This window comes from Myripristis murdjan, chromosome 7 (genome assembly GCF_902150065.1).
Source record: "Myripristis murdjan chromosome 7, fMyrMur1.1, whole genome shotgun sequence".
Taxonomy (NCBI): domain Eukaryota; kingdom Metazoa; phylum Chordata; class Actinopteri; order Holocentriformes; family Holocentridae; genus Myripristis; species Myripristis murdjan.
In genome coordinates, this window is record NC_043986.1 from 23,627,883 (window position 1) to 23,641,867 (window position 13,985).

At 44.4% G+C, this 13,985-nt stretch overlaps 1 protein-coding gene across 1 annotated transcript in view; it reads left to right on the forward strand.

The window, feature by feature from the left end:
- The first annotated feature begins 7,098 nt into the window (after nt 1-7,098).
- The window catches only part of plxna2 (plexin A2), a 172,015-nt gene continuing 165,128 nt past the window's right edge, over nt 7,099-13,985 (forward strand). The window contains exon 1 of the mRNA XM_030055804.1: nt 7,099-8,401. Coding sequence (XP_029911664.1) covers nt 7,202-8,401 — 1,200 coding nt within the window. The 5' untranslated portion in view covers nt 7,099-7,201. The remainder of the gene's footprint in view (nt 8,402-13,985) is intronic.

Sequence of the window (13,985 nt, forward strand, 5' to 3'; positions counted from 1 at the left end):
ATCTGCACACAGATAACTCTTAACTGCTGGGAGAGGCCGTTGATAAAGAAAGCAAATACACTGACACACACACACTCACACTGGGATATGTGCATGTGCAAATTGTACGCACACACACACACACACACAGACACCTCCGGAGATGAGGGTTTTTTTTTTTTTTTGGTCTTGACCTGCATTTGTTTGGGTTGATGTCATCTGCGTCTTCTCGGCTTGGCTGCCCCCAACATAGCCGGTCTCCTCTCATTACTGTATGTTCAGCTCTGCAGCACATTAATGACCCAGAGTTTATGTAATCTGATTGCAGCAAAGCCAGACCAACTGAACCATTCATTCCACTCTGCTCCACACAGGACACGCAGTTGCCTGCTAACTCAGACCAATGCCCCTCTGGCTGTCCTTTGCACCTGCTACCTGGTGCACCAGCCAAGTTGTGCAGTCCGCCAAGTCCATTTGTCTGCTTCACCAAGTTTTAACTGTGCCATAAGATTTTGGCCACAGATCATGCACTAAATGACTCGGTAAAAGACCCCACATTCACTCTTTAATTTTAATAGGACTTCCTTGAAAATGACGGATGAACTGTTAAATTGCTGTCTTTTCTTCAGAACATAATTTATTTCTCAGCTACAATTTTCGAATTATAACATTAATGCTAATATTAAAATCAGCACCATAATTAAACTGCCTAGAATTCATAATTTCATTTCAGATCAAAATGAGTATAATTTGCCGCACATTTCATTTATAAACAGTATGTGTGTGAGAAAATAGCCCAGTAAGGTGTTTTCTCATTAAATTCCAATGCCCTGTCATAGCAACCACAAAGGCTGTACATAAAACTTTACAGATATATATTTCTCTTTAATATTAATACAGATACATGTCACACACACCAGTCAGATATTTCACCTTTCGTGCTGTATAACTGCATTCTCAAACACACTGCTGTCATTATACCATAATATTGACTTTCAAAGTGACAGGATCATGCTGCATCGGCAACGCACTTCAGGGATAGTTAAGGCCTTCCGGTTTGATAAAATATGTGTGGTGTCAATCAAAGAGCCTGATTCATTTCCAATCTGTGTGTGAGCTGAGGTGAGCTATCTGATCCTGTGGCCTCCGGTGACATCAGGCTCTGTTTGTTTTCCTCGCCCACTGAGGATTCCCTCTCCCCTTTGCCGAGCCCCTTTACAATTTAGATTTATGGAAATGCCTCCTAATAGATAGCTGCTTTCACAGAATGACAGACAGCTCTGATGAGATGTATACCACATAGCTACTGGTAGTGGGGCTTCTTGGGAAGATCGTGCCTCAGGATTCAACCTGCAATTTAATGGGAAAGGTACACTAAGGCTGTTGGTTGTGTGAGCGGAAACAAGGGTAGGGGAGACAGAGGATTATGCATGTATGTCTCTGTTTTTGTGTGTGTGTGTGTGTGTGTGTGTGTGTGTTTGCCCATATGTGTGAGCATGTCTTTGATTGTGGGTGTCTGCGTGCATGTTTGTGCATGTACGGGAGCAAATGTGTGCACGTCTGTGTGTGTTTTGAGGAGGTGTTGGCTGTGGGAGGGGAAACAAAAGTCATTAAAATAACAATGACATTGTAATCTCTCTCGGTGGATGTCATGGGTTTGAGGCGTAATACCAGTGAGTGCTTGCTCAAACAGCTTCAAGTGTGGGAAGCAGGAGGGTGCCTCAGCAGAGACAGGGTTAAAGGGAAAGATTAGATACACGTGCCCCTGTTTGCATTCAAGGATAAGCAGCTATGCTGTGACCCGATAATTCCTGTGTCACGATGACATGCCTTTTTTGTGGAACATCCCAAAGTGTGAGGAGGGGATTTAATAATCTTTCATATGCATTCATTGAAGTAATAACTATGAGAGGCTGAGGCGGTATTAAGTGCTTTGACTGGCTTCAGTGAGTGCGGCTCAGACAGTGAAAGGGAATTGGAGGCCCCGCTGCAGGCCTCTGCGGTCATAAGCAAGTGCACTGATATGGGTCACTAACAAAGATAGGCGAGTGCTGTTAAACACTAGATGCAAAGTGTTCTGTTAGAGTGCCCTAAGAGCACATGCTTAATCACGGACAAGTGCGCATTCATTTACCATGCACCACTAAATTATACCTCTCTCTGTCATAGCTCAGAGCCAAGCACAGATCATGTTTGAAGATTAACACAAACAAATAAATTGGTTGTTTATGAGAATGCTGCAAGTAAAATTTGCATTATGTTGTAATTTAGTAACAGCAAAGCTTCTACTTTTTTATATTGTAAGAAAGCCTTTTTTGTAACATTAGTGGTGCAAATAGAAAGACCTCAGTGTCTGGTGTAATGTGTCATTATCACTAACACACTCTGGTTTGAATCACGAATTTTGTCAGAGAACGAAATAGCCAACATAATCAACATTCCCCCAACGCCACAGCACAGGAAACCAGACAGAGTGAAATGATAGGAGTTACTGGAGGATGTGTGGCTGTGAGGGTGTTATCCCTTTACTTTGCTACTGTGTCATTTCCTTGCGGTAGCTGGAACGATGGCAGGATGGATGTGCTCAGCTTTCTTGGAGGCAGATGGGTAGAGCTGGCAATGGAGCAAAGAAAGCCATTTCCTATAAAGACAAAGGAATGTATAAATATAACTACTTCAACTCTACGACACGAGACGCCAGAGAGTCCTCTCATTATCTTTTCTGTTGATGTCAGTTCAGAGAGAAGACTAATGGACTAACCTCTCCTGCTAATCGCTTTTTTATAGGCTCCTATAGAAAAAGATCTCCCTTCAGGGAAGATTAAACTTTCTATTTTTTACCATGCAAATGGCCACAGCTGCGGAAAAGCTGTCCACACAATGAGTTTTTTTTTTCTTGATTAGCTGGTTTAAATTATTTGTTGATTTTTCAGCAAACCAACAACTAAAAAAGAAGCAGTGCTACAGTTTTACTTAAGCATCAAAATTTCACGCTTTATATTAATCATTCAGGGAATAACACATTAATCCAAGGCATGAAATTCCAATCTGTCATTTCCTTTCCTATCCTACAACAATGGATTTAGCACCGTAACCGGATTTCAGTTTATGTTCTTTATCTCCTGCAATACAATTGCCGTAAATATGAATTTAGGAGATCAAGCAAATTTGGCTGCATTGTTAAGAGGCTTAGTACGTGGAGGGAAAAGGGAAAAGAGTCAAGAGACTCAAAGGCAAAGACCGGCTGCCTATTCCAGGGTGAAAGGGGTTCAGAGCTGCTCTCGCCTGCTCACACGCCTCGTCCTAAAGCCGGGTGTCTTGTGAGTTGGTTGGCTGGCTGCTGCACTGTTCTCAGGCTGGTGCGTCCACAACCCTCTATGATGGTTTGGGCTGTTTGTCATCTTTCGTTGTTCCTTGTAGCCCTTACTCATCTCTATTCTTCTGGCCTTTTCCCTGCACAACTCCCTAGTATGGAAAAGGCTTTTCTTCCAGAGATAATCAGCCACAATGCATCTCACTGTGACCGCTGCTGGCACTGCTGCTACATCTTGCCCAGAGGCTGGGGGCATCGCCAGCATTTCAGCACAGGGACCAGCTACCAGGCACGCTGAAAGACTGCAGGCAGCCAGTGGGACCCGTTTGTTTAACAAGCGTTCGGAAGCATACTGGCTGAGCATGCCAAAGCTGAGTTTTGGGCGCCTTACTATTCATTATGAATGGAAAGTTTTGCAAAACAGTCTTTTCTCCAAGCCATGATCACAGCCTGTGTGTGTGCTGGAATGCGGGTGTTTTTCTGCCTCTCTTGACTGCATGATCTCCAGTTTCTTTGCCTCTCATGCTTGCCAAAGAGATTGTCAGGTATGTGTTGGAGTGGAGGTCTATTATCAGTGACAGTGATAGCAGTGTCCAGAGAGTTTTGCCTTGACTCAAGCCAGTGTATAGAGGTTCGACATCAGGCCCTGAATATTTTGGCCAAAGGATAAATCCAGAAAGCAATAACTGCAGTGAGCACATGATGAAAAAAATCTGCATTTTGGCATTTGATATGCTTATGTTATCTAACACCCTAGAGCAGCTGACAATTTGTGATTATGCCAATCCAAACTCCTGCAGTTGTAATTTGTCTACAGATCGAACCTAACTCGCAAACACGGCTTGTCGTGTTTGTTGCAGTGTGTCAGCAGAGACAGAGAGATAACTCCTCATCGTGTGTTGAAATACTGCTGATTCTGTATAGATGCAAGTGCTGTTACAGAGGCAACACTGATGGTAAAGCGGTGCCTGCTCAGTGCAATTGCGAAATTTTCAGAGCCGCTGAATTTTATTTGTAATTAAAACCTGTGAATGCCACCATTGTGCTATCTCACATATAATGTAGTGACTGCCAACAGAGTCATAAGGTAAGTACGGTTAAATATGAGTCATTACTGGTTGTATTTATATGTTAATTTCTTCCTGGTAATTCTTAGTCGTCATAAACAGAATAAAGACGCGGCTTTGAACTAAAGAGCACAAGGGGTGAATCAGTGTTGCTCTGATTCTATTCAAAGCTTCTCCTTAGTTGCATAATAAGAAGTCTCTGTCAAGTGTAACAAAGAGGCGGTCATGCAATCAACTTAAACAAAGACTTCATTCCCTCTGTTACCAAAAGCAATATAAACGACAAACCTTTTTGAGGAACCATTTATTTACACCATTCACTTGTTCTCTCTCTGTTTCTGCAGCTGTCGCCACTACATGAAAAGGGAGTGATGCATATATTCCTCCCAAGGACTGGGGGAGGAGCAGGGGAAGGGTTGGGGGTGCCTCTAAAGCCTCAAAGGGCAAAAGGCTGCAGGGCTTGGGGAAAGAGCTGGCTCAGCAGGAGGCTGATTATACCACCAAAGGGATCCACTTTGCACATCTAGCATGTGCAAGCTCAAACAAAGGAGTATGGCGGAGGGCAGGCGGCTGAAAGCGTGTGTGTGTGAGTGTGCTTGTGTGTATATTGGGCAGGGGGTGCATGGCCTTCGCTGCTTCATAAGCCATGGCACTTTATGACCATGCTAATAAAGTGCTTCTGGGACATGGCACCTCCCACACCTCAGCCTGTGCACACTCCGTGAACAGTTTGACTGGGCCTTAGGACCTGTGTTTATGGACACATGGATCAATACACCCCCTCAGAGTCTATATTTAAGTCAGGGCTGAGTAGCACACACGTTGATCACAGGAGGAGGAAGGGGCGACCCCAAGCTGGCCATTACAAGATTTTAGATGAGACCTATAAAAAGGATAGACATGGTTCATAGGGAATCCTAAATTTGCACTGCAAATCAGACCTGTCACGAACATAGTCTATAGTAGTGTGGATTTATCCCTCTCATATTGTACTCCCTTTCTGTCCTGTTCCAAACGCTTGTTAATTCAAGCCGCAGCAGTTGATTATTCCAACCACATCTTTCACCCTTGATTCTCTGTGCCCTCACCACTGGAAATGCAAATCTGGAGCGTGACGAACGATGTAGGGCCGCCTCAGACACGTTCAAGCCCCTGGCGTCCCTATGTTGCTCCCCAGCTTACCTCCTCTAGCTCCCCAGTAATTACCCTTGTTGGATCGCTACGCCTAATCATACTTGATTTTGGGATGCACTGCCATTGTCTCCACTTGTTAGCCCCTTACACTGCTTCGTTCTGATAGAGTACACTGATAATATTGGGGGGAATGAGACACACTTGCACACACACATACGCATGCACACAGGCACCCTCACAGATTGTATTGGCTGGCATTTTAAGAGGGGATCCGTGTGCATATCTAATATGGTGGCCTGATTCATTTAAGGATGATTGTTGTGCTGCCAGTGATTAGTCCCTCCGGGATCTGATCATGTCAGCGGGAGATAAATACAATAAAAAAGATTAAAAAAAAACAACAGCAACGTTTGGAAAAGAATAATTAAAAGATTCAGATTCTGTATAACAGGCCCCTTAAAGAGTTCGGAGCGAGGGGAGGGATGTGTGGAACTGGCTCCCAATTTGTTCTCACTTTGTTCCAGTAATAAGATCCAGGCCTTCCTTTCCAATGGACGAGATAATTAACTCCTGGGGATAGACTGCATAGAGGGGGCTCCGTCCCTTGATTTATGGTACTCAGAGAGAGATCGCTGCAGCTCAGGCTGAGCATGGTTACATAAATTGCAGGTTTTGCTTGATGTACATTATGTTTTCACAGATAGATTGGAAAAGGTGACAGATGATCGGGGTGTGGGTTGAAGGGCTGTAGCCTGCAAGCTGAGCCTAAGATGAGGGGGTTACTCTAGGAATCCACTGGGGAAGCTGTTGTTCCAGAGGAGTGGAGAGCACAGGAATTTCAGCTCTCTGCTAATTTATCTGGTATTTCATTTGTTTGTTTGTTTGTTTGTTTTTTTTTCAATTTGTTTTTTGTTGTTTAATTAACAATCAAAGGCAGTTTTTCATAGTACTGCTATGACATGATAATCACTATTATTGTCACTATTGAGGTCATTTCTAGGGCTTGGATTTATTATACATTGGCTTTGATATAAGTGCAAAAAGTGCTAATGAAATGTCCAGGAATGTTATCTAAGTAGATATGCCATTAAGGCAATTAGCCTTATTTGAGTTTCAATAATTTATAAGAGTGATGACTCCAACTATCCAGCCTGCCAAACATCCAAGGCTTTGTGTGTGAAATGTGAGGCTGTGGGCAGTGCCCGTGGTTGCTGCTGCTCTGTTCTTAGAAACTCCTTGCTCAGTGTTTGACAAAGCAACAGCGGCAGTATGAGTCAGGTCAGGCTAATTTCCGTTGCTGTAACCTGCCTCTCTTTCCTGCATTGTCCTGCCTTGTCCAGCAACTCCTTTGGAATGTGCACCATAAAGGCTTCCGGCCATTGTCTCTGTGACCCCCCCCGTCCAGTTCTCCACAGCTCATCGGCTTACTGAGGATGAACTTTGACCTTTCTCAAGCAGCGACATCTCTAGTGAAGAATGTTTTCCATTTGGTCATGTCTGTTTCCTTTGCAGGGTATGTGAGTCAGACCATAACTCTAACATCTCCTCTCTTTCTTTCTTGTTCTCTTTTTCAGAAACATGTGAAGACCTTTGTGAAACTTTAACCTGCAAGTGAGCCTTCAACAACATAAAGGCAAAGGTATCCCCCCTCCTCCACCTCGTTCTTTCTCTCTGCTTCCCCTGCTGTCGCCTTGCAGACCCGTTAGATATGGAGGGACGGCGGGTCATAAGTAGGACTTCATCACCTGGGCCAAAAGTAGGAGTTATTAGTGCTCTACTAGGCTGCTGGCTCTTAGTAATCCCTACCTTGTGCAGTGGGCAGACTTTCACTAGTTTCCACCCTGAACGTCGTGAGTGGGCCTTCAACCACCTGACTGTCCACCAAACCACAGGAGCGTTGTACATTGGAGCGGTCAACCGAGTTTACAAGCTCTCAGGCAACCTGACGCTGCTGGTTTCCCATGACACAGGCCCTGAGGATGACAACAAGGCTTGTTACCCCCCTCTAATTGTCCAGCCCTGTACCGAGCCCCTTGTCTCCACCAACAACGTCAACAAGCTTCTGCTCATTGATTACTCCCAGAATCGGCTACTAGCCTGTGGCAGCCTCTACCAGGGCGTCTGTAAACTCCTCAGACTGGATGACCTCTTTATCCTGGTGGAGCCCTCTCATAAGAAAGAGCACTACCTCTCCAGTGTCAACCAGACTGGGACCATGTACGGGGTTATCGTGCCCTCACACGGCCAGGATGGCACCCTATTTATAGGCACAGCGGTGGATGGCAAACAAGACTACTTTCCAACCATCTCCAGTCGAAAGCTGCCTCGTGACCCAGAATCTTCTGCTATGCTAGATTATGAATTGCACACGGACTTTGTGTCCTCCCTCATCAAGATACCGTCAGACACACTGGCACTGGTGTCCCACTTTGACATCTACTATGTCTACGGCTTTGCCAGCGGCAGCTTTGTCTACTTCCTCACTGTCCAGCCTGAGACGCCAGAGAACAGCATGTCATCTGGTGGCTCCACCAGTGACCTCTTCTACACCTCTCGTATCGTACGCCTCTGCAAGGATGACCGCAAGTTTCACTCCTACGTTTCTCTGCCCGTTGGCTGCGTGAAGAATGGCATAGAGTACCGGCTGCTGCAGGCCGCCTACCTGGGCAAGCCAGGCCGAGTTCTCGCTGCTTCGCTCAACATCAGCGCCCAGGATGATGTGCTGTTCACCATCTTCTCCAAGGGCCAGAAGCAGTTTCACCGCCCGCCCGATGATTCAGCACTCTGCGTCTTCACTATCAGAGACATCAATGCACGGATCAAGGAGCGCCTGCAGTCCTGCTACCAGGGAGAGGGAAACCTGGAGCTCAACTGGCTGCTCGGGAAAGACGTGCAGTGTACCAAAGCGGTGAGTTGCAGTGTCATGATCTAAATGAAAACGCACTCAAACATACATACATACTTACACAGATTCATTCTTACACTTACATATTTTTCCCTGTTGGGGTGCCATAGCTGTGTGTAGAGAGAAAAAAAAAACAGACCAGCCATTCAAAAATAGAGATCATCAGCACGATGTCAGTGCAGATCTGCGTGGCTTCCTTGGTCAGTGTAGCAGCTTCAGTCAACATCTGATTATAATGTACATGTTCTGCTACAGCAGACGTCCGTGCCTGGCTTAGTTTGGTCACTGCACATAGTTTACTCACAGAAACATAGTATAAAACTGATAAAACCACTGCAGTATCCCTTTTCATTTGGTGAGAATATGACAAACACTGCACTTTCCTTTCTGTATTCTTTGAGTCATCAACAGTGAAATGCTGCTCTTATTGGGAAATGTATCTGCTGTGAGACTGTATCAAAACTAAATAATATATACAGTTGCGATCTACACAGTCCTTTTTGAACACATATGGGATTGCTTTGAGATGAAGAAAGCACTCACTGATATACAGTGGAGCATTTTTATTCCCACTGGGAGTTTGCCTCAGCCCACAATCAATAGCAACAAAACATTTTATCTGTACATTTGAATCAGTTCTGCACTGATTCGAGCACACGTAATTTCAGATCACAGCGTCTCTTCCTTCAGAGCCCGTTGTATGGAATATTTAAACATCAATATATCCTGCTCAAAGCGCTGCTGATAGAAAAGCATAACAGCTGTAGAAAAATTGAACCACATGCATTATATGAAACGTGTTTTTTCCAATATGTCTTTCTCTGTGTTAATTCACTGTCTTTGTTGAAATTGCACAGAAGGCACAGGACTGCTTCAAGCATAAAGGAGGGCCTTTGACCAAAACAGGAAGAGGCCCGCCTCACTATTTCTTTGTCCAAAACAAATAAACAAGACAAGAACAGATGCTGTCAAATTGCTTAGCTACTAGCTGGTGTGTAGGATCAACTGTGATGTAGCTGAAGTTTCGTCAGCCCGGGAATAATCAGAATAACCATTCCCAAATGTTTTGTGAACAAGAAGAGCCACTCTGCCGTTGCTGCGCTGCGGTAGGCTAGCTCTAGGCTGTCTGCATGTGCCATGGTAGCAGAGACACTTTGAAAATCAAAGTATCTCTGATATTGTCCAAAATGCTTTGTTAGCATTGACCAAACAAACTTTGCTAGCTCAGTCCAGCTGTAAGTAAAATATCCCCCCAAGTAAAAAAAATATTTTTTGTACCACAGACAAAACAAACTGGCCAGGGTGTGCGCCACAATAAAAGCAACCTAGCTCTTTGTTAACATGGACAAAAAAATAATAAATTCCACCGCTTCTGCACAAAAAACTGCTTTGCTAGCTCCGTGTAGTTGTAACATACAGCTGATTAGCCCAACCTTGCTCGACCGCTGAACACACTTCCTATCGCTGGAGAAATAGCTTGCCTCATTCCAAAAGTTGAGAAAAGCAGAATGTGGGTAAGCACGTGTGCATAAGCCTCAGCGAGTGAAAAAAATATTGCTTTTCTATGAGAAATATGCCCTTCAGACACATTTGGTGACTCCGTGTTGTGTACAGGTTGACGTACGGCGTCCCGGAATATGAAAAGCATCTGATAATACGTCCTCCAGAACGTTATTCGAACAGATAGTGCCGGGGTGCCCTGCCTCCATTCATAATCAAAGCGTCCCTGTAAACATGGCATGCTTCTTCAGGAGAGCTGATATAAAATGCAACCAGCCTCCGCCATTATCAACGCTCAAATTCTACCAGCAGCTTTAAAAATAAATCCAGGAACAACACGGGAAGGAGCAAGTCTTCTCAATGAGCCTGGGAACCGCAATGTTGAAAGTAGTTAGGGCGTGTGCCACAGTAAAATAAATAAATAAATAATAATAATAACAATAAACACAGCAATAATTGTGAAATGCTTTTGGCTGCTTTGCATAGTGCACTTTCTGCTATCAAATTATTCTCACTCTATGTGATTACGCCTAATTGTTTTGCAGCTCTGATATCAGGGAACAGCTACTTTAAAATATATCACAGTGAGAGATATTCATAAATTAGAGGGGGATTTATTTTTTTTGGCAGCTGTCAAAGTGATATTATCCTCCTCGAGCATAACACAAATAAACACACTTTCTCCCCTACAGAGTGCGAGAAGTAGTGGGGGGGTGTGGCTCACGTTAGTTTGCCTCTACTGCGGGCTTATTACACACCAGACTACTCCTTCTGAAATCCCCAATTATTCTGTAATACAAGGCCACATATCTGCTACATGTTGTCAAGTAAAATTACGTTTTTTTTATTTTAATTCGGTCCCAGGAGGCTACAGTCCTCTGTGTCTTCGTTCTGTAATTGCTAATAGGAATTAAAGAGCAATAATGAACATTTCTGACTGAGCAAAGTGTATATCCAGTGCTGATGCCGTGTGTGTGTGTGTGCGTGCGCGCTTGAGTGTCTGTGTGTATGTAGGAGATGTGTCCTCGTGCGAATACCTATGTGTGTGGGGGAGCGGACTTGGTGTATTTTTTTTTTAGGGTTTTAATGATATCCCCATCCCTGCTATGATGAGAACCACCGCTCAGCTTCCTTTGTTGCTAATCCCCCCAGGGCAGTCTATTGACCACTTTTATTAACATCAGTAAATTCCCCATTAGCGCAATGTCAGAGGTGATTGTCAGGAGGAGGGAGACATTATCTGGAACTGGCGCTGTTCAGTTTCATTAGCTCGGCTGAGATGGAGGGAGAGGAGGTCGGAGGGAAGGAGGAGAGCGTATGCAGAGGAGGAAGGAAATGGTTTAGGAGGCTGTATATAGCGGCGGCAACGCGGAGGTCGGGAGGCTTTCTAACCGCGGGAGCCGAAATTAGAACCATTTTCCAGTTCCCCAGAAGAATCCCACATCATCTCCCTGGGGGCACGTCAGCACGCTCTAAAGGGGCGCCTGACGCTGTGATAGCTAGCTACCTGCAAAGCTGCACCTCCCACTCCGTTCTTTAGCCAGGCGCCGCTGACGGTGTTCTGCACTCCTTTCATGTTGTCACGCCAAGGATGCACAGCCCTCATGCGTGTAGTTCCCCAGATAAGAAAATGTATGTTGCCATCTGTCTTCGTGGTCAATGAGAAGTCAATAAATCCATACCATGATATGGATTATGCAGCTAGATGGATCAATGCATGAGGAAGTCTTAAAGCCCATTCAGATTGCATTTAGCAGCAGGATATTGTCAGCCATGTTAACCTGCAGTGTTTGCTTTAAATCCCCGATTCAAACGGTGTGGCAGCTGAACTTCACATGCTTGCCTGCCTAAGAAATCATCCTGTTCTAAATTAACTTCTCCAAGGGTTTTTCGATATATCGAGAGTGCTTACGCCTGAGAGACATAAAAAAGGTGACACAAAAGTTAAAATGACAGTTTGGGCTCTTACACGTTGCGATCAATCATACAGGTTTGATCCGTCAACTCCTTCCCTGTCAGAGTGTGCGGCTTAAAATGAATGCAAGTGGATTAGCACCAGCAAACAACAAGATCTTGACACCCAAAACTAAGAAAACATTTTGAAGGATGCGTATTTGCTAAGATTCATCACTGGCACTCGTCCAGCATCGTTGCTTGCTGACTGGTGGAACTACTTTGTTTCTGTATCGCTATGCAGTGGCTTCACTTACTGGGAGGGGGAACAAACAAATGGCTCTTGGGTGAAGCTGCCGCGTAGAGACACAGAAACAAAGTAGTTCCACCAGTTAGCGAGCAAGGCGGCTTGAAAAGAGCATTGATGATGATTCCTCAAGAAACATGTGTTGCATCCTTCAAGTCATTTAGTCGTTTTCAGTCGCCTCTGGTGCTGCTCCACCACACACACATTGTCACAACAGGGAAGGAGCTGATGGGTCAAACCTTCACATTCCTGTGAAGCAGGAATACGACTATATGTGTAAGAACAAGAACCAGCATTTTTTTAAGGACCATACCAGCGGATGGATGTTTAACCTAATCCCAAAGCAAACAGTTGTATTTTAGAATTCCAGTATTATTTTTCCTACCTTTTATCCAGCCATTTGTCTCTATTCCCACAATATGACAATTGACTTTCAGATACTTTAAATTTTCCTCCCACCAGTATTGCACCACCATAATAATGCTGCTTTATTGCTCCTAAAAGCAGCTCCTAAAAGCAGCAATATTGAATTGATGATTGTTATTGATGACTTGAAATTTGGGGTGGGTGTTGGAAAATCAAGGGATTTTGATGATATCTTTTTTAGTACCACCACATGATTTTTAAAATGGCTTGTTGCAGTGTAAAGTGTGAGTAAATTTTAAATTTATCATATGGGCCAAACATTCAGAATCACTGGTTTGGTCCTCTAAGACCAAAAGCCAGGTAGGTAGTTTTTTTTCTTTATGCACCTCACTTGGTGTCTGAGTAAATTCCACATCCAGTCCTGTTGCTTTTCCTCTGCTCCATTGTTAACAGCAGGTAGGCAGTGAGGTAAAAGCACAGACCCTTAATTACACCCCTAGCTCTTATTCCCATCCCGCAGACACTGTGGGACCTATATGCAGGCCAAGGCCAGGGTTGGGGATGAAGCTGATGTTGAGCCAGGGGATTCAGACACAGCAACCAATCAAAGATTTATCACCCGGCCGTCCAGCCTTCTGCCATGTGGTGATTCACACCATCTCTGAAGTCACTCCCAGAGACGAGAACCATGATAGGATTCTCCCTGTATCAATCCCTGTCTCGCTGCGTGTGTGATTTTCTGACTAACACTATCAGCCTGTCTTTCTTTTTCCAGTTCAGGGCCTGCCAACTAAATAACCACCCATGTGAGTGCAAAGAAGAACTGGTATTGATAACACTGCCATACTCCTGGGAGGATGTCGCTCTGAGACTAGATATCTTGTCACTCCCAGTTCATCCTTCATTCAAACTCCACACCAAATGTCACCCACAACTGTGGAGCACTGTTTCATTGTGAATATTATTATGTAGGTCACTGTTAAAACATACCAGCCCATTTGATGCTCTGTATAGATTACATTTCCATTATTTTTGTATTGCGGGTTATTCGATAAGGATTAACTGTGCAGGGCTACGGTCTATTTTTAGCCTCAGCGTAGCTCTGCTAACACTAATCAATGCAATTTGCATCACATGAAACAGACTGAGATGTGGTGAATCAACATTTCTCAACTATTTGTGAGATTTACTGTAATGCAAGGGGAGAGAAGGGTGGGGGGTGTTCTGTGAGAAGGTGAACTGGAAAACTCAACCACATGGGATCCAGGGGGATTTGGGTTGGCTGCCAAGTCTGCTAAGCGTACATCATCTAAACAATCTAGATATAATCAGAACCAAATGGTCTGGAGCCCAAAAGACTGTGTGGAATAGCTGCATGCATTTGAGGGAGTAGCTATTGATAAGCCGAAGTCTGGAACTCACGGCTGTTTCTCAGGCTCCGTTTATAGCTGCTAGCTGCAGATCTCCCATCTGATTCACTCTTTGTATGCATGACCAATTACAATATGCTTAACAAGTCCA